We start from the raw sequence: 24,790 nt of genomic DNA, 5'->3' as shown, positions 1-24,790 counted from the left end.
CGCTGCTGCTGCTCGCCTCGAGCGCTCTGGCCGCTCTCTATGTGGTCTCGCTCTCCTGTGAGCTGCGTAATGCGATGGAACAGGAGGCGCGCTGGCTCTGGCTGGGGCTTGCGGGTACCGACGTGTTTTGCCTCGTCATGTGGCTTCAGATCGCGTACTTTGTGCGGCTGCTAATCCGGCAGTGGAGTGGCAGCGGAACGCTCTTGAGTGACAGGTAGCTGCTATTTCAAACCTGCCCACTGATGTTATCCGGGTAATGCCGAGCGCCGCGAACGCGCGAACTCCGCAACAAGAGAGACGAAAAAGCTTGCGCTTCGGCGGTAGTGATCTAATCACCCGAATACCACGTTCGGATCGCTCCTCATCGCAAACCCTGTCAGCAGTTCACCTACGGGTATGTTCGTAAGAGCTACATACACTGAAAAACCTCTCGCACACAAGAGACGCACAATCCACAAAATGACAAACTCCTGAAACTCGAAGGAAAGGAAGGCGAATTTCCCGAAAACGAATTGTTTTTATGATAATTGATATGTGTTGTGAGACTTTGCGACAGCCGAGCGCGCGAGCGTCCCCAAAACCACTGACAACACGTCTGCTGTGCAGTTGGCATATCACCCCATAAGAGGCAGCAGCAGCAGACGACGAAAAGCTCACGCCGACACACCGCCCGCCTGCGCTCCCTCCGCCTCCCCGCCGCACACCTTTCGCAGCTCGAACATGGCCGTCAGCAGCCCGGAGGTCGGCGAACGCACCATCTCCGCCGACGCGACCCGGAAAAGGCCATCATAGCGGAAGCCGCCTCCGCTCTCCGCCGTGCCATGGGCTCCCAGCAGCTTTGGGCCGCGAACGACGCGCACCGGCTCGCCAGCCTCAAAGTTGAGGCGCAATGCGGAGTTGGTCGCGTTGGTCCAGTCCTGGTCAAACGACTGCAGCGCCGTCCGGTTCTGCCCGCGGCGGCGGCCACCCGATCCGGCGTACAGAATGCTGTCCCCTCGGTCTTGCGAGGCGCCGTTGTCGTTGTTGACGATGATTGCAAAGCATCCGACACCCGGAGTGCACCACTCCGGAGTCACAAATGGCCGAAAGAAGCCCGACACCATCATCTCCTGCCGTCCGAGCCGCTGATAGTCGCCTGCTCCGAAAACTGTCCCAACAGGCACGCCGTGAATCTCGCCGAACCTCTCGCCGAGCCACTTCCCATCCTGCATCCGGCTGCCATCCTCGACCTCGCTCGCTCTCCTCACCTCATCCTGGCCAGGCGTGTACGCAGGGACGGGGAGAGAGCGGCTGCGTGACGACTGACGCGTCGGCGGTCGGGGCTCTCGACTGCGCTTGTTGGGCCGAGGCGGGGTTGTCGCCGTCTTTGCAACCGGCTCGATGCCGAGCGCCTCCAGCGCTGCCGTTTGTCGCCATGTTGCGGAGGCGCTGCTGCTCGTATTCGCTCAGCTCCATTTTGCTCTAGTGCAAGGCTGGCGAGGTACTCCCACGCCTCTCGGAGTTTTGTCGGGCCGAGTCAACCCGAGACGAGCCTTCGCGAGCAGCGTTCAGACTTGTCCGCGAAGTTGCGTTGGAGTCTAGATTTTTCCAGGCAAGTTCGCCGTGATTGTTTCTTACTTCCTCCTGGCTGGGTTCCGGCTCCTACCCGGATAGGGGGTCTGTTGGCACTGGCTGGCCCCTCCCAGATAGGTAGGCAGGTTGGTCTTGTTTGGCCCAAAAGGGCCCTGCAATAGGAGAGATTGTTGAGATTTTTAGAAGCCAACAAGAAATGTGTCATCCTCTTGCAATAGGAAGGTACCCCCTATTTTCATCTTTTTTCGCTTCGCTGCGCGGCCTGGGGATAGGTAGGTAGGTAGGGCGTTTTGGCGCGAGTCAGTACCCGCAGACCCCCTATTCGGGTAGGAGCCGGAACCCTGGGTTGGTGCTGTGCGTGCGCTGTGAAGTCTAATGCGCGGAAGACGCAGCCTTGACGCGCCGCCGCCCTCCGAGCCAGCGCCGCATCGCCACCACAAGAACGTGCAGCGCAGCAGGCGCCGCTCGGAGCTTCGGGCAGAGGTCGCGGCTGCAACCTCGATCGACGAGGCGCTCGAGGGCGTGCGGGCTGGTGGCGAGGGCGCCGAGGCGGCGGCACGGTCGGTTCTCAGACTCAGCGGCGAGCCATCTTGCTGTGAGCTCGCGGTGCGCGGCTTGCCTGCGCTGGTCGAGTGCCTCCGATCCGGCGACGTGCAGGCGGCGCGGCCTTGCGCCAAGGCGCTCGCGAGGCTCTGCGCCGGAGCTGCAGAGCGGCAGGACGCAGCGCTGGCGGCAGGTGCGCTGGCTAGCAGCTCCACGCTGGCATCTGCACAACAGAGTTGCGGACGTGTCACCTCACACACCGATCCGACAGGCACGCTGGGGGCGGTCGTGGACTGCCTCGCCGCGCACGGCGGTGACCCTTCCGCCGTGGCCGCCTGCGGCCTCCTCCTTCAGCACTTGGCGACCGGAGTGGGAGCGGCGGCGCGCCGAGCGGCGGCGATGGAAGCCGGCGTGCTGCCAGCGGTTGCCGCGGTCGCGCGGCGGTGGGACGGGGACTGCGCGGCGATCCTCGCCTGCCGCGCTGCCGTGCGGAGCTTGACCCGAGACTCAGCGGCACTGCAATCCGCGGCGCGTACGCAGGGCGTTCCGGCGCAGTGGCTGTTGTGAGCGTCTGACTCTATAAGAGGGGGACAGGTGAGTTGTGAGAGTGTCGCTCGATCGAGGTATGTACTAATGTTGCACACTCTGGCTCCGGTAGGGTGCATGTACATGTCTCGTCCAGTCTGCGGTCAGAAGTCACTGACACTGTAACTCCTCTCATATACATGTAAGACATAACCCCCCACGCACTCCCCACGCTACACGATCACGTTCTCTCTGTCTCTCCCCCCTCCCACAGGCTATCTGGCGGGACACCTTTTGTTAACACCCGTTTGCCGTTTTATGGAGCGGGTGTTCACCCGTATTAGCGAGGGGAAAGGCTCGGCGGAGCCGCGCCTGCATCGGCTCGGTGAAGGGCACCTCGCGCGCGGCGGCCGCGCTCTGCAGGACCAGCAGCGACGTGTCGTGCCTCGACCGCCCACAAGCGTGGCCCTTGCCGCGGAGCTGCTGCTCTCCGTCGACGTACGCGTGCTGCGCCCTCGGGAGGGTGAGAGCGCACGTGGTGTGGGGCGAGCCGGCCAGCTGTTGCCAGGCGGGCAAGTGCGGCCCGCGCGGCTTTGTCCACGCAGGGACGACGCAGACAAAGGTGAGCCGCTCGCCGGCGAGGTCCGATGCCTCGAGCAGCGCCTACTCTCGCCACATCTCGCCACATCTCGGGCCATCTCGGACGAGTCTCTGGTCGTATCTCGCGCCAATCTCGCGCCAATCTCGCGCCAATCTCGGGCCATCCCTCCGCGCGTCGAGCGGCGCCTCCATCCGCACCGCCATCGCCGCCACCACCGCAGGGTCGAAGGGCGGGTTGGCGAGGTAGGCGCCCGGCCGAGGCGTGTAGAGGAAGAAGGAGCCTGGCGGGTGCTGGCGAGGCGCGGTGAAGCGAGCTAGTGGCTGAGGAGCGGCGGGCGGAGGGAGGCGGAGCCTGAGTGCAGCAGCAGACGTGAAGGGGGACTGCTTACGACTGCAGCGCGTGCGGCGGGAGGAGACCGGCGGAGCCAAAGTCGGCGTCGACGTCGGCCGACGCGGAGCAGAAGCGCGGGAAGGCGCAGTTGAGAGGAGAGGCGAAGAGCTCGCGCGTCACGCCTGTGGGGAGATATGGGGAGATGTGGGGAGATGTGGGGAGATATGGGGAGATGTGGGGAGATGTGGGGAGATGTGGGGAGAGGTGGGGAGAGGTGGGGAGATGCGGGGAGATATGGGGAGATGTGGGGAGATGTGGGAGATGTGGGGAGATATGGGGAGATGTGGGGAGATGTGGGGAGATGTGGGGAGATGTGGGGAGATGTGGGGAGATGTGGGGAGATGTGGGGAGATGTGGGGAGATGTGGGGAGATGTGGGGAGATGTGGGGAGATGTGGGGAGATGCGGGGAGATGCGGGGAGATGTGGGGAGATGTGGGGAGATGCGGGGAGATGTGGGGAGATGCGGGGAGATGTGGGGAGATGCGGGGAGATGTGGGGAGATGTGGGGAGATGTGGGGAGATGCGGGGAGATGTGGGGAGATGTGGGGAGATGTGGGGAGATGTGGGGAGATGTGGGGAGATGCGGGGAGATGTGGGGAGATATGGGGAGATGGAGGGAGATGTGGGGAGATGTGGGGAGGCGAAGAGCTCAGCGCGTCTCGCCTGCTCACGGCCGCGAGTGTGAGGGAGCGAGGCGGCTCTGGCCCTTCTTCCCTCGTGTCGCATGCCGAGGTCTTGCCGCAGCGTCTCAAAGACTGAGGGAGGGCAGGCGGCCTGCGACCCGCGGACATCGAGTGAGCCACTACCTGGCCATCACCCACCCCGCGGGCATGGGGGGTCGACTCATGACTCACGCTTGGCCGGTGCACTCCTAGGCTGGCGACCTGCATCCCGCCCGCACCCTCGTGGCCGCCCTGGGGGGGTGGGCGAGGGGCAACGGCTGGGGGTGGGCGAGGGGCAACGGCTGGGGGTGGGCGAGGGCACGAATGGGGGGTGGGGGAGAGAGGGAGGGAGGGCGGGAGGGAGGGAGGGAGGGAGGGAGAGGGAGAAAGCTGTTTGTCGGCAGGAGGCGTCCGAGACATATCTCGGACATGTCCCACCTGGAGGGAGAGCTGGCGAGCGACCACGCAGAACGCCGCCTCCGGGAACCGCTCCGCCGCCGCGGGAGGCATCGGCGAGGGGCGGGAGCGGGCGTACAGCGCCTAGGGGAAGACCAGTCCAGCAGGAGGCTGGGGGCGTGACCAGCGGCCGTGGTGTAGTCGGAGCCCCGTGCAAGGGGTTTGCTTCTCACGGCGGCCGAGGCGTGTCCACGCAGAGGGATGCGGTAGAGTGCGAGCCTCGCGCTGCAGCCTCGAGTGCCGCTCACAGGGAGATGTGGGGAGATGTGGGGAGGTGTGGGGAGATGCAGCCTCGAGTGCCACTCACAGCGCAGAAGCATCTGCAGCGCGCAGGAGCATCTACAGCGCAGGAGCATCTACAGCGCCGCGCCCAGAGCTTGCCGAGGTGCGCCTCGCTCACAGAGACGTGCGTCTCGCCGCAAGCGAGCCGGACCTGTGAATGATCTATCAGTTGTCAACCGTGATATACAAATCATTAGTCTCGCCGCAAGCGAGCCGGACCTGTGAATGATCTATCAGTTGTCAACCGTGATATACAAATCATTAGTCTCGCCGCAAGCGAGCCGGACCTGTGAATGATCTATCAGTTGTCAACCGTGATATACAAATCATTAGTCTCGCCGCAAGCGAGCCGGACCATCCCAGGAGCAAGCCCGCGGGTCAGCACGACAGACGACGCAGCCTTCACAGAGCCGCGCCGCGATCGCTTCACGCCGCCGCCACCGCCGCCGCCGCCGCTGACGTGGCTGCTGCTGCCGCCGCCGCCGCCGCCGCCGCCGCCGCCGCCGCCGTCGATGGCGTCGAGGCCTCTAGCCAGTGCAGAGGCGCGGGAGGCGAGCGCCTCACACGCTGCGCGCGCCGCCTGCTCCGACAAGCCGCAGTGCTCGAGCCGCTAACCCTAACCCTAACCCTAACCCTAACCCTAACCCTAACCCTAACCCTAACCCTAACCGCCTGCTCCGACAAGCCGCAGTGCTCGAGCCGCTAACCCTAACCCTAACCCTAACCCTAACCCTAACCGCCTGCTCCGACAAGCCGCAGTGCTCGAGCCGCCTCGCGAGGGCCAGCTGCGCCTGCGGCCGCCGACAGAGGGGAGGGCCAATCTCGAGGGAAGAGAGAGGGCTCAATCTCGGTCCATGTCGGGTCATCTCGGGCAACCTCGGGTCATCTCGGTCGAGACGTGCCTGCGAGGCAGCCTCCGGCAGAGGGAGGGCCGGCACCACGCTGGCTGCGGTGCCTGCAGGCCGGAGAGGGAGGGACGGGGCGGTGAAAAGGCACTGCACACGACCGGCAGCCTCGTGGTCACAGCGTGGCGCGGCGTCTCTCTCTCTCTCTCCAGGCGAGTGCCGAGAGACCTGAGCTCCGCATCTGCTCCGCATCTAGGCTGAAGCCTTCACCACGCACGCTCCACAGCCAATTCTCGAAGAAGGCGCACGAGCGCTTGACGCCCAGCGCTGCGCAGTGCGTCCGAAACGTGCCCGCTAGCGAGCGGACGGCACGCAGTCGCGCCGCCTCGAGCGCAGCGGATGACAACGCCTCCGGAGCGGTTGCACCGCCGCCGTCGCCGTCGTTGCCGTCGCTTCCGACTGCCAGCAGGCTGGAGACAGCTGGGGTGTCAGGGAGGAAACACAGGTCCTGTACATCCGCTGTCTGCGGCTTCGTCGAATCGCGCTGGACGCGCGGCTGCGCCGACTGGGGTTGGGCCACAGCCTGGGCGGGTGGTGGCTGCGACGACTGAGCCGCGGCCTGAGAGCAGCACCTGCAGATGCCACCCTTTTTCAGCTGACTCCGGCTGAAGTCGGCCTTGGTGAGCGTCTGGTCACACGCAGCGCACGCACGCGCGACCTTCGCGTCGCCAAGGCGGGCCGCTTTGCGGCCCATCGTGCCCCATGTCAAAAAAATGATCCTCCAACCATTTTTTTTAGGGTGCACACCGAGGGCAGAGTGGACGGGCGCACACTAGCACACACACCGGCACACCATTCTAAAATCAAGCCTCTCACAGCACACTGACAAGGGTGCGTGGACTGGCGCACACTAGCACACACATGGGGGGACCGAGATTTGTTTTTGTCGGTAGACGGTACACAAAGAATATAGAATTTTACTGGGGCCTCAAAAGACACTTTCAAATAAACAGCAGTGAGGAGTGAGGCGACCTGAAACCAGAGTGGCAGAGAGAGTGAGAGAGTTTTGAGAGTTTTTGAGTCTTCTTGTACGTACTTATAGCTTACTGGGAGAAAAGAGAGAGGGGGTTGTGTTCTCTAGGCCCCTAAGGGCCCTACGCGCGGCGTGAGAGCTCGGAAGCGAGCTTTGCACGGCGATCGAGGATGGCACGGTTCACCCCTCTCTTCTTGTACGTACTTATAGCTTACTGGGAGAAAAGAGAGAGGGGGTTGTGTTCTCTAGGCCCCTAGGGGCCCTACGCGCGGCGTGAGAGCTCGGAAGCGAGCTTAGCACGGCGATCGATCTCTCTCTTCTTGTACGATCTAATCTTGAGAGTTTTAGCAATGGCCAATGGCAATGCCAGAGTGGGTCACATCACACATACACATGGAACAACATGGAACATGGGATGCCGACAAACAAAAAGAAAGATTGTTCGCACACATGCGGACCCTCACAGAGTCACAGGTCACTGACGACAGTGTCCGCCTAGTTGTCTCGCGGACGCTCTGCCCTGCCAGGAGACGGTGTCGTGCTCAGACAGTCGAACGCGCCGGAGGTGCGCGCAGCTGCCTGTGCCGGCGCGGGCACAACTTCAGGGCATGGAAGTAGAGAAAGTAGCTCGAGCCCATCACCGCCTCGGCGATGGCGGGCAGCAGGAGCGCGTCGGCGCCCCAGGCGCGGTACAGGCTGAAGCCGGTGAGGGACCCGCAGAAGAAGGAGACGAGTAGGAGGCTGAGCAGCCGCATCTGGCCCCACTCGCTCCTCCTCCTCCGCAGCGTGTTTTCCCGCTGCACATGCTGCGAGCCCTCTCGCGAGAAGAGATGCTCCCTCATCGCGAGATCGTGCAGCCTGCGGCCGAGCTGATGGCCGATAATCACGCCAATGTCCGTCGTGGTGCCCGTCATGTGCGTCGTGCGAACGACGGCGTGCGCGTGCTTGGTGAGCATGCCGTTCTGGAGGCCCATCGAGAGGGCGAGCACGCAAATGGCGACGTTCTCCGAGGTGGTCGCGGTGCGCCATCCGACAAAGATGAGGGCGCTCACGAGCATGAGCACGATCCCGTACAGCTCGGTGCCCCATCCGACCTTGCGCGAGCTGATGAGGACGCCGCTGACGACCGACCCAAGGAGGAAGGAGAAGTATTGCAGAGGCACGACGGCTGCTATGGGGTCGTCGTCGATGAGATGGATTGCAATATTCGTCACGAGGCCTGTCACGTTGCCGATGGACACGGCGAACATTGCGACACCAATGGCGTTGACGCATCCCGCAAGGAAGGCGAGCATCGACGTTGCCAGATGGACCACCGGATTGACGGCCTTCTTGCCCGCGACGGACCGCCGGAGATCACACGAGATCACAAGCCTCCGCGTTGGTGTCCAGTCCGAGCCTGACTGTGTTCATCTTTCTACATACATACATATCAGACCGGTCGTGACAGGCCTCGCCCCTGGACCACGCACCTCGCACGCCTTTTCCAAGACGCACGAAGAGCGCGCTCGCCAAGACCGGTGGAGTAGATGCGCGCTCATCAGTGATCAGAGGCGCCCCGGCGTGCGCGCGTGCCGAGCCACGCTGCGGCGGGCACCACTCTGCTGGCTCACAGCTCGGCAGCATCGGCAGCATCGGCAGCATCATCGCGACCAACGCCTCGGCGCCCATCGATAGGGCCTCACGGCTCGGAGCCAAGCTGGTGAGCACGGGGGCGAGTAGCATCCCACCCGTCTGTAGGAACTCGGGCGTGGCCTTGTGCGCGAGCATCGCGCCCGTGACTGCGCAGACGAAAGGCAGCTCTGCATACGCTTCCCCCTGCCGCGCAACCTCGTCCATCACGCGACAGAGAAGGCTGGTGAAGCACGCTCGGGCGAGGCGCTCGTCCTCCGTGCCAAACTCTGCTAGCGTCGCCACCAGCCGATCGACGCCCATTGACTTGATGCTCGCCTCGTCTGGCGGCGGCATCGTCGAATGCACGGAAGCCACAGTGAAAGAGAGAAACATTGCGAGCTCACCCTTGGGGGACCCGTTTTTGCGGGGCGACATTGCACTCTTCCGTGCCGCTCGCTCGCCGCTGCGCGGGACATGGGCGCCGATGCGGCTCGCGCTCACTCGGCCTGCCTCCGCCTCGCGGCTCGCTGAGCACGCCGTCCGTGGGTCCGCCTGGTGCAGCCGCTCGTCGCCGAAGCTGTCGGAGGCCGTGCTCGCGTTGGTGGCTGGCGATCCAGACGTGGTCAGGGAGGCGGCCGCGGTGGAGGAGGCGAAGCGCTGCCGCGAGCAGGTCAAGTTGCAGAAGGCGACGTCGCTCGGCGTTGGGCGGTCGACGGTGCGGCAGGCAGCTCGCGCCGTAGAGGGCGGCGAGGAGGCGATGCAGGCGCTAGCGGCTGCGGTGGCCACACGGCAGAGCTTACCAGAAGCGAATTGCCGGATGCTGACACGCCGCAGCTGTGGCTCGCTCGCTGCGGCGGCCACGCTTGCGAGGGTGGCCACGCTAGAGCCGGCTGCGTCTCCGTCATCTTGCTGCGTGACAGATTTCGTCTCAGCCATGTCGGCGCTCGAGCGACCCGCTTTGGGCCGGTGATTGAGGTGCTTTGGCTTTGGTGTGATCCTCTCTGGCTCTTTCTAAGTACCTAGGTACAAGCAAGAGCATCCTAACTACAAACAGCTCACCAAGCAGGTGTGTATTATTTTTGCTTGGGGCGGCCCTCATGACGATGGGTAGGTAGGGTAGGTCTGGGCCCTCCCGTCGGGGTTTTCCCTCTCTTCACGCTGGAATTTTCACAGCAGAAAAAGATTTTTTCCGCGGAAATCACGATGTCAACCCTCCCCAAATGGGTGATCTGGTGCTTGTAGGGCTTGATAGTGGCCTGCCATGTCACAGGAAGGACTATGGTTGCAGAAGAGTACCACCAGCATCACTTTAGTTGGTATAGTAGTTAGTACCCGTGTACCCCACCTTCACCGATCCGATGATTTCTTTTTTAGTTTCCCATAAGTAGGGTAGGTAGGTAGGTAGGTAGGTAGGTAGGTAGGTAGGGGCAGGGGCCGGCCAGGTTTTTGCAGAATTCCATCATGAGGGCCGCCCAGCAAAAATAAAATACACCCGCACCTATGGGTCGTCCAGAGTATCGACCTCTGGCTTGTCAGAGAGTTTTGTTTGTTCTTGTCAGCCGCGGTCACTTGATGACCCCCTTGAAGTACAGCGATCGCCATCTCGCTAGCCTCTTCGCAGGCCCCCCCGACCGCGTCGAACTCATCGGCGCGGGCTCTCTCGGCTACGGGACCGGCCCCAGCTTCGGCTGAGGGCTAACAAGCTGCCGAGCCCAAATCACTGTGAGAGTCGTGATTTCTTGTTGGTCTTTAAAAATCTCTCTCTCCCAAGGAGCACCTAAAACCTATACAAACAAACAGCTCTCTCTCTCTCTCCTAAAACCTTCACACGTAAACGAGCAAGGCATCAGAAAGAGGGATGGGAGGACGGCACGCCGCCACCACACAGGGATTTTAAGGAGAGGAGTGTGGTAGCGTCCGTCTGAACCACAGCGTGTCCCGGTCCGTATTTTCTCTTCTTATCCGTTACCATGCAGAGGTGCGGGCGAGAGGGCGGCCCGAGCCCGAAAGGGCCCGCCCTCGGCCTTGCTCTACATGCAACATGGTAACGGATAAGAAGAGAAAATACGGACCGGGACACGCTGTGGTTCAGCGTCGCCCACCCTCTTGTACGCGGAAATTTTTCTCGCAAAGGAGCCGCATCGGCGCTTCGGCGAGGTGTGCGGTGCGGCGGCGGCGGCGGGGCCTCCTTCAGCATGCTCTCCACTCTCATTTGGGTCGCCGGCACGCTCTTCCTCGCCAAGGAGCTCGTCTCCTTCCTCTACGTCTTCTACAAGGGGCTCCTTCGCGCGCCGAAGGATCTCACCAAGTATGGCAAGTGGGCGGTCGTGACGGGCGCGACCGACGGCATCGGCAAGGCCATCTCGTTTGAGCTGGCGCGCCGCGGCTGCTCGGTGGTGCTGGTGTCGCGGACACAGTCGAAGCTCGACGCCGTGGCGGCGGAGCTCAAGGAGGCGTACCCGAAGGTCGACGTCAAGACCGAGGCCGTCGACTTTGGTAACCTCACAAAGGCGCGCCCTCCCTGCTCGGATCCGCCCCACTCGGCGCTTCTGGCCCGCCCGGCGCCACTGGTCCACACTCCAGCACCGTGGGCACTGCCTGCCCACCCGGCGCTGCTCGCCCAGCCACCGCCGCGCCGACGCGCTGTTCGCCTGCCTGGTGTCTCCAGCCTGGTGTCTCCAGCCTGGTGTCTCCAGCCTGGTGTCTCCAGCCTGGTGTCTCCCCGCTCTGGTGCGCAGGACCGGCTGTCCGAGCTTGAGAAGTCGCTGGGCGGCCTGGAGGTGGGCGTGCTCTTCAACAACGTCGGCGTCAGCTACGACTTTTCGCAATGGTTCCACGAGCTTCTCGACTCGGAGGTGGAGGCCCTGCTCAAGGCGAGGACACGCACGACCAGCCTGTAGCTGCAAGCCCCGACCAGCCTGTAGCTGCAAGCCACGACCAGCCCTTAGCTGCAGATCACGACCAGCTATCAGCTGCAAGCCAGACGCACGACCGCGCGCAGACACTACGCACGCTCACAACACCACACACGCGCACGCACCACCCTTCTCAGACCCTCTGAAGGAAGGTTTCACTCCCCCGCCCTCCCACCGCCGCAGCTCAACGTCGAGTCCACCACCTGGATGACCAAGCTGGTGCTGCCCGGCATGGTCAACCGGCGGGCAGGCGCCATCGTCAACCAGTCCTCTGCCGCGGCTCGCTTCCCGCTCCCGCTGCTCGCCGGCTACTCGGCCGCTAAGGCGCCGAGAGCCGAGAGCGGGGCGAGATCCGGACGAGATCGGGACGACAGCCAGACGACAGCCAGACGACAGCCAGCCGAGAGCCAGACGACAGCCAGCCGAGAGCCAGCTGGGCTTGCTGATCGCTCCGACGGCCGTACACGCCTCACACACACACACACACACACACATACACACACACACACACACACACACACACACACACACACACAGTGTGTGTGTGTGTGTGCGTGTGCGTGCGTGTGTGCGTGTGTCTGTGTGCGTGCGTGCGTGCGTGAGTGTGCCCCGCCCGCGCACCTCGCTCGAGCTTCGCGAGCCTTCTCACCGCGCGAGCCTTCTCACCCCGCGCGCCCCCGCCTCGCCCTCGGCCTCCCTCGGCAGGGCTACATCGAGAACCTGACTCGCTCCTGCCACGGCGAGTACGAGGCCAAGGGCATCCACTTCCAGTGCCAGTCGCCTCTCTGGGTCGCGACGCCGATGGTCTTCCCAAACTCGAAGGTGAGCGAGACGCCGACACCTCTCCGCCCCGCCTGCACACCCCGCACCCCCTCACGCACCCTCGCACACCCTCGCACACCCTCGCCCGTCCACCCCCCCCCTCGCCCACCCCCCCTCGCCCACCCCCCCGCACCCCCGCACCCTCCCCTCGCCCACACGCCTCCCGAGAAGCATGCGACCCTCGCGCCCCTCCCCTACCCCCTATGGATCCGAACCCACACGCAGGTCCCTCCCGAGAAGCGCGCCACCCTCATGGTCCCCACGCCGAAGAAGTACGCCCGCTCCGCCGTCGCTGCAATCGGGCAGGACACGCTCATCTCGCCGTACTGGGTTTGCCCCCCCCCCCTCCCCCCTTTTCCGGAGGCCCATCAAAGGCCCGCAGCCCCTAACGCCCAATCTGCCCCCCCCCCCCCCCACCACACACACACGCCCGTTGCTGCGCCGCTGCGCAGGTGCACGAGATCGCAATCTGGTCCGCCTAGTCAGATGCGCTCGTAGCCCCCCTGCACCTACCCTCCTGCACTCCAGCTATAGCCCGCGCGCAGCGACAGTCTTCGGCTGACCGCACGCCGTATCCACAGCGCGGTCCGGGAGACCCTCGCTGTCTCTGCACAGGTTCGGCAACCGGCTGCCGGAGTTCCTCGTCGTGCAAGGCATCCTCAAGATGCACCTCGCCGTCCGCTTCAACAAAAAGTGCGACGCTCCCACGAGATGACCCGAGATGACCCGAGACTAGCCCCGCCGCACGGATCGGAAAGAAGTGCTGCGCCGCCCTCACAGCCCTCGCCCTCGCCGCCGGCACCCGGCCCACCGCCGCCTCGCCCGCCCTCGTCCACCGCCAACAGCGCCGCCTCCGAACCTCTTCCGCCCTCGCCGCCCCCGCCGTCGCTGCCCTCTCCCTCGCCGCCCCCTCGCCTCCGCCTCCGCCACCCTAGCCCGACGCCCCAACGCCGCGGCAGGTGCGTCGCAAAGATGGAGGAGAAGCAGAAGAAGGCGCAGTGAGGAGGTGGGGTGCTGTGCCGGCCGTGAGCGATCGGTGGAGCGTTCGGTGTCGATGCTTGCCGCACATTCACAGTGGCAGCGCGCGGCTGTGGCGGGGCAGGAACGGGGCAGGAGAAACAGGTCACGTGTCTGGATCTCAGGTCGGGAGGGACAGCTCAGGAGGGCAGACGAGAGGTGCTCGTGCTGACTTTGCTTTGTGGGCATATCTGGCTCGGGGGCGGGGGAGGTTTGGCATTGGTGCTCTGCTGACGTTGTGGGAGCAATCGGCTGCACTGTACACACATGGCCCGGAGGAGTCAGAGGAGACATTCATTCACACATCTAGTCCGGGGGGGGGCTCCGTGTGTAGGCCGCGTAGCGCAGAGCACGCGCGGTCCTCGGCTTCGCTCTCCTTTTCGCTTTGTGTGTGATAGTAACACGCTGACTTCTGCGCGGAGAGCGCGCGCGTCCTTCGTTGAGAGGCTTTTGAGCGAGCACTTGCGTTCACCTTGCTTGACGCAGGGTGGAGTGACTGGAGCGAGTGGAGTCTCGGCTCTCGCGTCTCGGGGGACCGCGAGAGTCGAGAGAGGAGAGGTCGCGGGAGAGTCTGGACACGAGGTGGGGGGTCGTGCTCGTCGATTCCTGTTTCCGCGTGTGGTGGGGGGTACACGGAGGACCCACCTGGACGGTCTCGTGTCTCGTCCTCCCTCACTGCACACTGGTGTGTATAGCTCAGGGGGGGGGGGGGGCATAACAAACACGGTTAGTCGGTACAGGATCGAGGTGCACGCCGAGGCGGTGCCGTCCCCCCCCCCCGGGCCTCTTCATCATGTCTCACTGGGAGACGTCGCGGCGGTGGTGGCGGTGTGTGACCGATCGAGCTAAAAGAGGAGCTTTTCCCTCCGGGATCCGGGATAGTGTCAGATGCACTACCTCACGTGGGCCGGTGGGCCTGAGACCACCCGTACGACAGCATCCCGTCACCTCCGGGTTTATGTGGGGTCGAATCCACTCCGGGATGGGCAAGCCCGTTGTTTTAAGTCAAGAGGTTGCTTTCTCACCTGCGAGAGAGAGCGGGGCGGGCAGTGGTGGGGGGGAGGCTTGGCGGGGGGGTCAGCCGGGCGGAAAAATGGAAAAGAAAACTTAGCAATTGAAGAAGTGTACGACACACACGGAGCGCAATCCACTCAGCGCCAGCCTCAGGCCCGGCCAGCCTCCCTCTGGCTGCGCGCCGGTTGCTGTTTCCGCCGCGATCTGGGTTCTCGCCTCTTGCCCTCACCCCCCGCCTCACTCGAGGCGACACCCTCATCCACCCGTTTCTCCCGATCCCCCATCTTCTCCTCTGTGATAACGCCCCACCAGCCCACCATCTCCTCCTCAATCGGATACCCCTCTTCCTCTTCCTCCCCCACCCACCTCCTCCTCTTCCCGCCCTCCCGCACGCCCCTCATCGCCTCCACCTAGGATCCGAGTTCTCCGCCCCGCGCCCCGAATCCCGGGCGCCTCCTAAATTTCGTTCTAAAAAAGCGTCCACGCACGCACGCTCCACGCAGAGTGCACACTCACAGCCAAACTCACGAGAGCGAGCGAACCTGGAGCGATGTAAGCAGGCTGCGTGAACGCTGAGCTCCGTGAAATCTGAAAACAAAACACACGAGTGCGAGAAATCTCACTGTTACGACCCCGTATAGCCTAGCACCCACCAGGGCGGGTTCCCCGCTTGCTTCGAGCGGGCAGAAATAAATAAATAAAACGGACACCTCTACTAGGAGATGGCACCCCAGACCTGGGGGTGAAATTCTGAAAAACGTGCAGCACTTCTAGCCGACATCGACAAAAGTCACTCTCTAGCCCCGCGGCGAGCGGCCCCGCCGGAGGCGAAGAAAATTTTGCCATCTAGCGCTCTCTAACACACATTTTTGCACAAATCGACGCCTCCAAACAAGCTCAATAAGACTGGTCTTCACTGCAGCACGCCTCGAGCGAGTAATGCGTCTGTAGGCCAATAGAGGAGAGAGCTTCTCGCGCGCGCTCCTCAGCTGGCGGTCCGCAGGGCCGCCCGGGCCGGGCGAGAAGCGCAAGCCCGCCAGCCGCACCATGTGATTCACGATGATGAGCGTCTCGGCCTCGAGCAGCGTGTAGGAGCGAAGCTTGCCCTCGCACTCGCGTTGCTCGAGCCTGAGCCACTGCGCCTTGACCACGAGATAGCCCGCGGGGATGGTGTCGGTGTTGACGACCGTGTCCTCGGCCAGCGTGTACGCCTTCCCCTTGAGCACCGCCAGCCAGTAGAGCCCCTCGAGCGACTGCTCGCGCCGATAGATGCAGAACTGTGCGCCATCTGGCATGTGGACGAGAGGTCCTCACGGCAAAGGGATTTGGTCGAGGTCCTCACTCGCAGGAGGTCCTCATGAATTCTGAAGACCCAGTGGTCCTCACGCTGCAAAGAGATCTGCGCGGCGACAGCGGCCTGGACAAGTCCGGCCAAGTCGGTTACGGGGAGGGCTACTACGAGGTCTTTGCGCGGGGGTGGTCGGGCGCCAGGTGCCCAGTCGATTGCCGCATAGTTCGTCGTAGTAGCCCTATCGTATACACCGCATCCCCGTGAAAATAATATGCCGGTGTTGCCGCCACACCGTGCCGCACGTGCGGCGGCGCGGCGGGAGCGCGGGACGCGGCGACACGAATTGGCGGGTGCAACCCCACCCGTCCGTGGAGACTGGAGAGGCGTGGCAATCTAGCCTACAGCCAATAGAAAACTCACCGCCGCCCTGCTGCCTGCAACCGCCCACCTCTTCGTGCCGCCCACAGGCTGCTGGGCTGGGCCGAGTCTGGTACTGACATTGGCCCCGCGCGGACCGCTGTCCGAGTCCAACACGTACGCCATCTCTTGACTGGATACTCACACCACGAACGAAAAGCATCACTGTTTTAGCTTCCTGTCTCCCAAAGGCCGCGGCGGCTGCTTCCGCTCGGAGCGCGCGCCGCGGTCGTCGAGGTCGAAGAGCGCGCGCACAAAGCCAATCTTCGATAGGACACAGCACCACATGAGCAGCCATCCTGAGAGGCGGCGTGGGCGGCACTGGTTGTGTCGCTGCTGGGGTGCGGGCGGCAGCCTGCAGCACGCACACCAGAAGCGAGCGATCCGGCCACGAGCACGAGCACGACGAGCGATTCAGCGTGCTGGACCGCGTCCCGAGTGCTCATGGCCACGAGACGTGAGGCGCACGACCTCACGCCGGCGCGTGCTGTGGCCCGGTGTGGCGGCGGCCGTGGGCGTGGCGGCGCCGTGTCGCTGGCTGGGTTCCGGCTCCTAGCCGGATAGGGGTCTGGCACGCCAAAACGCCCTACCTACCTACCTATCCCCAGGCCGCGCAGCGAAGCGAAAAAAGATGAAAATAGTGGGTACCTAGCTATTGCAGGGCCCTCTGGGGCGGTCAAAACCGGACCTACCTACCTATTGCATGGGGTGTCACCGTGGGGCGCAGACCCCCTATCTGGCTAGGAGCCGGAACCCTGGGTGCGGGTGCAAGAAAGAGAAACGCAATGGGGATGCTCAGTGCGCTGCGCCGGGGGCCGCCGGTGCCTCGCGCATGCTGCCGCTGTCCAAAGCGCCCGCAGCCTCGAGCTTTTCCCGCAGCGTGCCGCGGAAGGCCATCGGCACAAGGCCCGGCGCCTCATCGCTCGGGCCATCGTCGCAGCCACCAATGTACTCGCCGCCAACCCAGATCGACGGCACCGACGACTTGCCAGTCAGCCGGCCGAGCGCCGCGCGCATCACGTTGCCCTTGTCCCACGGGTCGTCGAGGCGCACGACTTTTGGACTCGCACCCGTCTCCCCGATGAGCTTGAGAGCCTAAAGGCGTACAGCGCACAGGAAGCCGCGTGTGTAAGCAAATAAAACACTTGAAGGGAACAGGTTGTGAATGGCAGTGCAGCGTGAGCCGGATGGAGTACAGTGTGAGTCAGCAATTCGCGTGTTCTCAAACACGTGCTAGACTTCAGCATCTAGGCAGGAGAGCCTTCTTGCATGCGGGGCTGGAGTCCCAAGTGAAGAGCACCAGCGGTGCCGAAGACGCAGCCTCCTTGACGTCAGCGGTCACCGAGTCGCGATCGTAATCGCCGGCTATGGCATCAGCCACGGACTGCTTGAAGTCCATGCCCTCTTGCTTGGACGCCTGGAAGACGGCAAACGCATTTTGCAGCCCTGCGAACGGGCCAGTTTCCTGCTGCATCTGCGGCGCCGACGCCCGCGTCGCGGCTGATGAAATTCGCACCGCCGGCAAGCTGGTCCCTGCGACCGGTTGAAGGTGGAGCGCGTACGCAGGAAAGAGGTAGTAGACGGCAGCGAGCATAAGATCCTCCTGCGTTCCTCCTCGTCGATCCTCCTCTCGACTTCGATGGTACACCTGGCAGCAGAAAAGAATTTTGCTAAGCGCACGTGCAGGTGGTGACCCTGTCCTCCTCCCCTCCCTCGTTTCTTTGCTTTCTTCCGTGCTACCTATTTCTTTCCAGAACTCTGGGGGGGCGCGGGGGCCCCCGGAGGCACCGTGCGCCGCGCAGCAGTGCGGAAACGGGGCTCCGGCGCTCAGAGTCGCTCAGAGCACCGACTTCCCGAATGATCACGGTTGATCAGAGGGCAGATTCGGAGAGATCTCGAGGAGTACATACAGATAGACCCTCCAATCATCAGCAAACTCCGACCTGTTCGGTCGTACTGACCGCCGACAGATCACTCCAGACAGCAGACAGGCCGACGTCTGCATGCGGCTGGCCGGGCGAGAGGCTTGACACGATCCGACCCTGCGAGACCCTGACGCTGCTGCTCTAGCTATCAGACATGCACTGCTGACTGCTGCCACAATGTGCGACCTGTGCTGGCCCACTTGGCGGCCTTCCCGGTCAGTGGTGATGCGCAGTTCAGAGCTGTCGATGGCGCGATGCCGCACTGGTCCCACATTGGTGACACGAGACCACCAAGTTTTCCGGTCCAAGAGAGAGGCACCGGCGCTGTCCTGAGAAGGTGCGTGGTCCCTCTTGACTGCCCATGCGCGCGAGGCTGTGTAGGCATAGCCTCGAGAGTGCCAGCAGCCAATCTGAGGCAGTTTGTGACGCGCATTGCGTCAGAAGCGTGCACACATTGGAAGGACACCTTCCTACTGACCGTACGATCAGGTCGTCACTGAATGCTTGATACTAAGGCCGCGAGCTATGCAGGTGATCAATTGTGCAGCATGGCACGGTCAGCAGCGCCGACAGGCTGTCGCAAGGCGTGATAGCATGGCCGCAAGTACGCCGAATTCCCATGAAAACAAGTGAAAAACCGCGCACAAAAGAAAAAATCCCGAAAAATCGGCGCCTGCGGCGGGCCATCGGACCCCATCTCCTCCCCGCATGGACACCCTCTAGGGCCCCCGCGCCCCCCCCAGAGTTCCAGAAAAAGCGACCGCGAACCTCTCACAAGGGACAAGAGGCGTCAGGGTCAGGCTCAGCGCACCCAGGCCGCCCCGGAGAGGATGTCCTCGGTGAACGAAATTTCGGGCCCTCACAGGGCTCATAGCTCCAGGTGTGATGGGGTACCTGAAACCGCTGTGGAGCCCCGGCAAAGGGCTACTGCTAACCATCACACCACCCCATTGCCACGCTCTATCTAGTGGGCATGCCCTTCCACTTCCACTTCCACTTCCACCGGCACGTGAACGGGTGGCGGCGCATAGCCCATCTTGTTGTTGCCCTGCGCGCGCTCCGCTCGTTGGTGGTGGGCGGAGACCACCGCACCGCCGCACACGGCGCCCAACGCCGCGGCGACGCACAAGTACATGGCAGCCGCTAGAAGCGAGACGTTCAGCCCAGATTCCTTGCTTGGCGGGGCGGCTCCAGCTACGTCAGCGAGCGCGATGGCTGGGTAAGCTGCCGCCGCCGTGTCCGCGAGCGTAGTTGGCGGCGGCCGCGGCGCCGGTGGCGGCGGTTTCGGTGTGAGGGTGTCGTCCGGTCGAGTGTGTTCGAGGCCGCTTAGGAATGCCTTTGCCTCGCCGAGCCCGGCCTCGCACTCGGCGCCATCCCACTCGCCGTCGCTCAGCAGTTGGCGATAGTCGCGAGCTGCGGCTGTGGCGTTGCCCACGCGCCGGAACGCGCGGGCGCGGCCGAGCAGACAGAGTGGCATTCGCGGGTGGATGAGGGGCTCGAGGCAGCGCGAGAAGGCGCGCACGGCCATCGCGGGCGTGTTCTCACATTTCACCAGCTGGGCTCGCTGGCCCGAGCGGAGCAGCGCGAGTCGGATCGTGCCTTCAATGGCAGTTGACGGGAGGTAGAAGAGGGTGATCGAGCTCGGCACCAGCGAGCTCTGCATCTTCTCCTCCACGGCCGCCGCCTCACCGAGCAGGTCGAGCGCCCCGCTGCCGTTGTTCTGCGCGAGCGCCATGAGGGCGCGCACCTGCAGCTCGAGAGCGCGCACGCCCGCGCCCTCGTGGACCCGTCCCACGCTGGCGCAGTGCTCACGCGCCCGCTCGAGCACGTGCAGCGACGCGGCGACACGCTCGGAGATACAGCCCGAGGCCGAATCGCATGGCTTCGTCGTGAAGCCGCCGCGCGTCTCGTGCTCGAGCGGCGTGAAGGACAGAGCGCCGCGGCCGTGGCTGCCCAAGTCTTGCGGCGATGTGGGATCGCCTTCGTGGTGGGCGATGGCCGGACCGCCGCTGGCGACGATGTTGTCGTAGAGCGACGCGACAGCGTGCGCCGCGTTGAGGGCCGCCTCTGCCTCGGCCGAGAAGAAGGAGTGGATGTAGACCGTCTGACCCTGCCACGCCAATGGGTTGGGCATGCTGCGCGGGTGGAAGCCGCGCCAGTCCGAGGTGGCGTCGGGAGAGGAGGCGGCACCGCCGAGCCATTCGGTGAGCAGGCTCCACACCGCCTGCCGCGCAGCCATCCGGTACTCCCACTGCATGAAGGTCGTCGCATTGTACCACGAGGTGCCAACCACACCTTGGAAGGCCAGCTCGTGCAGCGTCTGCGGCGACCGGTCGGGCGAGCCTTTCGACTGCGACCACGCGCGCGGCGCAAACATGGCCTGCGCGGCGGCGTAACCCATGCGCGACCACAGCATCCGCGCCTTGCGCATGTGACAACCTTGCAGCAACTCGTACTGCTGATACTCGAGCGAATGGTACACGTTGCCCGAGTCGAAGGCATAGCCGTGCGAGCCAAGCTGTGGTGGCGGTGAGGGTGGCGGGGGTGAGGGTGGCGGTGGGGAGGGTTGCGGCGGCGAGGGCGGAGGCGGGGACGGCGGCGGCGGGCTTGGCTGCGGTGACAATGGCGGGAGTGGCGACGAAGGAGGTGACGACGGTGGGTCTTGGTGGCCGGGTACCAGGGGGGTGGGGATGGCGTAGGCGGGCTCGGTGGAGGCGGGCTCGGTGGAGGTGGGCTGGGTGGTGAGCTGGGTGGAGGTGATGGTGGTGGTGGGGATGGTGGGAGGCGGGCTGGGTGGAACCGCCTTCCCCTCCCTCAATCCTGCCTCCTCCCTCCCTGCCCCCTCCCTCTCACACCTGCTCCAGCGCCCCCGAGGCGGCGAAGGCATCTGCGGCCGCCACCGACGCCTCGTTTGCGGCCGAGGCGTTTGCCCACGCACCGATGCGGTCCCAGATGTGCGAAGGCATGTGGAGGCTGTGCGTCTGCTCCGTCACGTACTTGGGGTACGCGATAGCGTACTTGCGCCCACCGGTGTACGCAGACCTGATCGGAAAGTCGTGTGGGTGCATACCGTAGTGCAGGATGCCGGGCGAAGTGTGGTATGAGGCGCGTGCGAGGCAGACCTGTTCGGAAAGTCGTGTGCGTGCATGCCATAGTGGAGGGTGCCCGGCGAGGTTGGGTTCGAGGCGCGGGCGAGGTCGGCGAGGACCCGCGACTGCTCCTGCAGCGCTTTGCAATAGGCGGGAGGCGGCTGGGTGTTTGCGCAATCGCCGACGGAGCCGAGCGCGAGAGCGGCGACCACGAGGAAGGACTGTGCCGTCTGATCCTCCGGATACGCTTTGGCGATGGCGCTCACAGCCTTGCCGTAGGCGGCGATGCGGGCGGGACGGGTGGCCACGACGGTGTCGGGCGTGGACGGCGGCTCCATCCCGCCATTCAGCGTGACGACGCTCTGAAAGTAGGCGAGCTCTCGCTCGCTCATGCTGCCAGGGAATTCGGGGTTCGTCTGCGCCGCGCGAATCACCTCGACCGAGGCGGGCACATTCTCGCCGTTCCACACGAGCTGTGCCTCGCAGAGGGCGCGGCCCCAGTACGCCATGAAAAGTGTCGGCTCGATGAGTCGCGCCTGGTCGAACTCATACTTGCACAGGTCAAAGAAGAAGTTGTGCAGCGCCTTGAGCCCAAGCGTGAAGTGCGCGGCGGCGGTCGAGTTGCGGGAAGAGAAGTCAAAGGGGCGGACGTCGCCAAAGGGGCTGGTGGGGCAGTCCTTGATGAAGGTCTGCTCCCACGAGTGCAGACCTGGAGCGAGCGCGAGGGGGTTCTCCACGCACGGCATGGCCGCGACCTACCGAACTTTTTACCAAACAGGGCGATTTGCGGAATGCAGAATCTCTGCGAGATCTCCACAATAGTCGATAGTCTCCCACTACGTGGGCTACAGAGCAACCGAATGGTAAATGTTTGCGCCCGTGAAAAACGCCAGCGGCACGAGGGCTTCAGCCACACAGCTACCATGGGAACGCGGCGGCCCACCCACACAAAGCACCAAAGTGCAAAGAGCAAAGTTAGGCATACCCCCCCGCCCCCCGGCGCAGTGTCCCCCGCGATGTGTCGCCGTTCGTCGGGGCACGCTACCCTGTGCAGTCAGGGCAAGTGGGGGCGGGGCGGAGTGCCCAGGAGCGTGCCCTGGGATCTCTCCGGACTCCGCCCAGAGTTCCAGCCAAGAGAGCAGAGTCCGGGGGTGCGTCGACCTTCCATCACCCCCTGGCGTGGGAACGTCCGGGTGTTTGGTGAAATAAAAATTATGAATTATGTATCTAAAAGAGGGGATTTATTTTTTTGCGCCCGTGAAAATCGCGACACTCGACGCAAGTTTTTCATGGCAAGGGTGTCACTCAGCTGCTGCCCCTCCCTCTCTCTGTCTAACTGTACGCAAACGAGACGCGGTCCTCTTGCAGCTCCTCGTTGCAGCGGTGGTTCTGCAGCGCCTCGCGCATGCCCCGGCTCAGCGCCGCGGCGTCGGCGTACCCGCACGGCAGCTGCAGCTCCCGGTTGCACGTCGAGGCCGTCGGGCAGTAGCTGCGCCCGGGCGGCGGAGTGTAGACGCGCACGACAATGTCGTCGAGCGCGGGGTCGTGCGCCACGAAGGCGCGAAAGGTCTTGCGCGAGGTGCAAAACTGCACAAAGTCTTGCAACTCCTCGCGCTTGAAGCCGCCTTGATCCGGGTCGTCGCAGACGAGGCGCTCGAGCCACGCCTGCACCAAGCCGTACTTGTCCTCGGGCGCCGGCAGCATCTTCGTCTCGCCCTCGGCCGTAAACTCGACGTCGTGCCGCACGAAACGGAGGTGCCTCCACACGTCGCCGCCGCCGCGCACCGGCTGGCCGCGCAGCCGCAGCGCGATGTCCATCGGCGGCAGCGTGGAGAGCAGATGCTGGAAGTTGTAGCACCCGAACTGCTGCGACGCGGCGGTGCCGCTGCGGGGCTGGTCCATGCCCTGGAAGCCCTCCTTGAGCGCCTCGAGCGAGCGGCGCCGCTCGGAGAAGAGCTGGTGCCGCACCGCGCGCAGCACCGCCTCCTGCTTGGTCTCCTCGGTCACGAGCGCGTTCGCGTGCGTCGACGTCATATCGGGACGCGAGGGCGACTCGATGAGGTCGCACTCCTTCAGGGCGCCGTCGTAGACTCCCTCCAAGTGTGCCACGCCGCCCGGCGCGAGGAGCAGCCGGTAGAGGCGCGCCTGCCCGGGCCGGGTGACCTCCATCGCAGCGAGCGCTCCGCCGATGGTGTCGAGCGACTCGACGTTGTCGGTGACGAGGTACTCGAGCACGTACATGGGGAGGGCGTCATCGACGCAGCAGCTGCTCCCCTCGATGAGCGCCTTGGCCAGCAGCCGCCCGCACAAGCTGAGCGCCTCCTCGACAGGCACCGACTCCTCCGCCGCCGCCGCAGTCCTTTGCCGCTTCCTCGCGCCGCCGCCACCGCCGCCGCCGTCTCCTTCGCTGCCGCCGCCGCCGCCGCCGCCACTGCTGCTGCTCGCCGCTGCCCCGGCGGCTCCGACGGCCGAGGGCGGCTCGAGAGGGACACCGCGAGGGAAGGCGGCCTCCCAGTCCGCGTCCGCGAGCGGCAGGAGGACCTCGACCTCCTCGTCGGGCGTTGGCGCCTCAAAGAGGCGCCGCGTGCCCTGCGCGGCGCGGAGGTGCGGAAAGGCCTTGGAGAAGAGGTCGATGAGCAGCCCGCCCTCGTCGACGCCCTCCTCGTGCTCGCCCGCGTACTCCACCGACCACCGCTGGTAAAGCTTCCCCGACGGGCTCTGCCGCTGCAGCGCGCGCAGCACGTCCGGACCTAGCCCCTCGGCCGTGTTGCGAACCTTGATCGTCGCCATCTTGCTGCTGATGCTCGCCGGGAGAAACTTGGACACCACCTCCACGTGATTGTCGATTGCGAGAAACTGCCGAGTGCACACGCGCTCGCAGCTCACCCGACGCGCGAGCAGCTCCTCCTCCTTCTCCACCGACCAATCGCCGGCCGCGCCGCCGACCGCCGCCCCCCCCGCCTCGAGCTGGGCGACGACCGAGGCGTGGCGCGAGGCCTTCGGCTGCGCCTCCGAGCCGCTGGCCGCCGCCGGTGTCGCCGCGTCCGACGAGGGCCCCGCGCCACCGCCCTCGCCGACCGCGCCATCGCCGACCGCCTTCTGCTCTGCGAGGGAGCTCGACCCGCCCCTCTCGCTGGACGGCGTCGGGTCCGGCGCCGAGCCGCTAGCGCTGGCGCCGCCCCCCTCCTTCGCCTGGAGCGCACGCACGCACTCGGCGTGGCCCTTGTCCTTGGCCATCTGCAGCGCCGTCCTGCCGTCGTCGGCACACGCCCTCGGGTCTGCGCCCACCTGGAGCAGGCGGAGCACGATCGCGAGGCGGTTGCGGGAGGCGGCGTGCATCAGCGGGGTGCGGCCGAGCTTGTCCTGCCGGTCGAGCTCTGCGCCGCGCGAGATCAGCTTGACCACGAGTCCCTCGTGGCCCGTGGCGGCGGCTCGGGTCAGCGCGGTGGAGCCCTGCTCATCTTGCTGGTTGACCGCCGCGCCGCGCTGCAGCAGCATGTCCACCAGCTTCTCGTGGTCGTAGCCCGCGGCCTCCGTCAGAAGCGTGGACCGGAAGGAGCCGTTCGGGCCCGTCGCGCAGACCTGCCCGCCGCCCTCGAGCCACGCCTGCACCGCCGCCTCGTCGCCTCTCCCGGCCGCCGTGATCACGCTGCGGGGAGCCGAGCTGCTGCTCGCCGCGGAAGCAGCGGACGGCGCCGCCGCCGGGCGCTGCGCGGCCGCTCCCCTCGCCGCGCCGGCCGGCGCCGACGCAGACCCCGCAGCCGCGGCGGCGGGAC

General features: G+C 64.8%; 7 protein-coding genes across 7 annotated transcripts; 2 read left to right on the top strand and 5 right to left on the bottom strand.

The window, feature by feature from the left end:
* Positions 1-653: 653 nt before the first annotated feature.
* EMIHUDRAFT_197675 (hypothetical protein) lies at positions 654-1,211 on the bottom strand (the record flags this gene model as incomplete). The annotated part of the gene is made up of 1 exon (XM_005767344.1): positions 654-1,211. One exon carries the CDS (start codon positions 1,209-1,211, stop codon positions 654-656), a length of 558 nt encoding a protein of 185 aa, XP_005767401.1.
* A 736-nt stretch (positions 1,212-1,947) lies between these two features.
* On the top strand, positions 1,948-2,682 carry EMIHUDRAFT_197673 (hypothetical protein; the record flags this gene model as incomplete). The annotated part of the gene is made up of 2 exons (XM_005767343.1): positions 1,948-2,308; positions 2,387-2,682. 2 exons carry the CDS (start codon positions 1,948-1,950, stop codon positions 2,680-2,682), a joined length of 657 nt encoding a protein of 218 aa, XP_005767400.1.
* Positions 2,683-2,937: 255 nt separating this feature from the next.
* EMIHUDRAFT_197672 (hypothetical protein) lies at positions 2,938-6,631 on the bottom strand (the record flags this gene model as incomplete). Its single annotated transcript, XM_005767342.1, has 6 exons — positions 2,938-3,303; positions 3,439-3,521; positions 3,658-3,739; positions 4,517-4,546; positions 4,733-4,834; positions 6,155-6,631. The coding sequence occupies 6 exons, from the start codon at positions 6,629-6,631 to the stop codon at positions 2,938-2,940; spliced, it is 1,140 nt and encodes a 379-aa protein (XP_005767399.1).
* An 821-nt stretch (positions 6,632-7,452) lies between these two features.
* Positions 7,453-8,205, bottom strand: EMIHUDRAFT_197671 (hypothetical protein; the record flags this gene model as incomplete). Its single annotated transcript, XM_005767341.1, has 1 exon — positions 7,453-8,205. One exon carries the CDS (start codon positions 8,203-8,205, stop codon positions 7,453-7,455), a length of 753 nt encoding a protein of 250 aa, XP_005767398.1.
* Positions 8,206-10,674: 2,469 nt separating this feature from the next.
* Positions 10,675-13,696, top strand: EMIHUDRAFT_414681 (chloroplast beta-keto acyl reductase). Its single transcript, XM_005767340.1, has 8 exons — positions 10,675-11,034; positions 11,263-11,397; positions 11,623-11,763; positions 12,145-12,261; positions 12,487-12,591; positions 12,714-12,733; positions 12,877-12,954; positions 13,221-13,696. Exons 1-8 carry the CDS (start codon positions 10,720-10,722, stop codon positions 13,261-13,263), a joined length of 954 nt encoding a protein of 317 aa, XP_005767397.1. The 5' UTR covers positions 10,675-10,719; the 3' UTR covers positions 13,264-13,696.
* A 3,099-nt stretch (positions 13,697-16,795) lies between these two features.
* EMIHUDRAFT_197665 (hypothetical protein) lies at positions 16,796-17,594 on the bottom strand (the record flags this gene model as incomplete). Its single annotated transcript, XM_005767339.1, has 2 exons — positions 16,796-17,095; positions 17,301-17,594. The coding sequence occupies 2 exons, from the start codon at positions 17,592-17,594 to the stop codon at positions 16,796-16,798; spliced, it is 594 nt and encodes a 197-aa protein (XP_005767396.1).
* Positions 17,595-18,889: 1,295 nt separating this feature from the next.
* On the bottom strand, positions 18,890-21,760 carry EMIHUDRAFT_197664 (hypothetical protein; the record flags this gene model as incomplete). Its single annotated transcript, XM_005767338.1, has 4 exons — positions 18,890-19,100; positions 19,290-20,443; positions 20,781-20,967; positions 21,048-21,760. 4 exons carry the CDS (start codon positions 21,758-21,760, stop codon positions 18,890-18,892), a joined length of 2,265 nt encoding a protein of 754 aa, XP_005767395.1.
* Positions 21,761-24,790: the final 3,030 nt, after the last annotated feature.

The sequence above is a fragment of the Emiliania huxleyi genome (assembly GCF_000372725.1).
Source record: "Emiliania huxleyi CCMP1516 unplaced genomic scaffold EMIHUscaffold_5, whole genome shotgun sequence".
Classification (NCBI taxonomy): Eukaryota; Haptophyta; order Isochrysidales; family Noelaerhabdaceae; genus Emiliania; species Emiliania huxleyi.
This window is presented reverse-complemented; position numbering and strand designations above follow the sequence as displayed.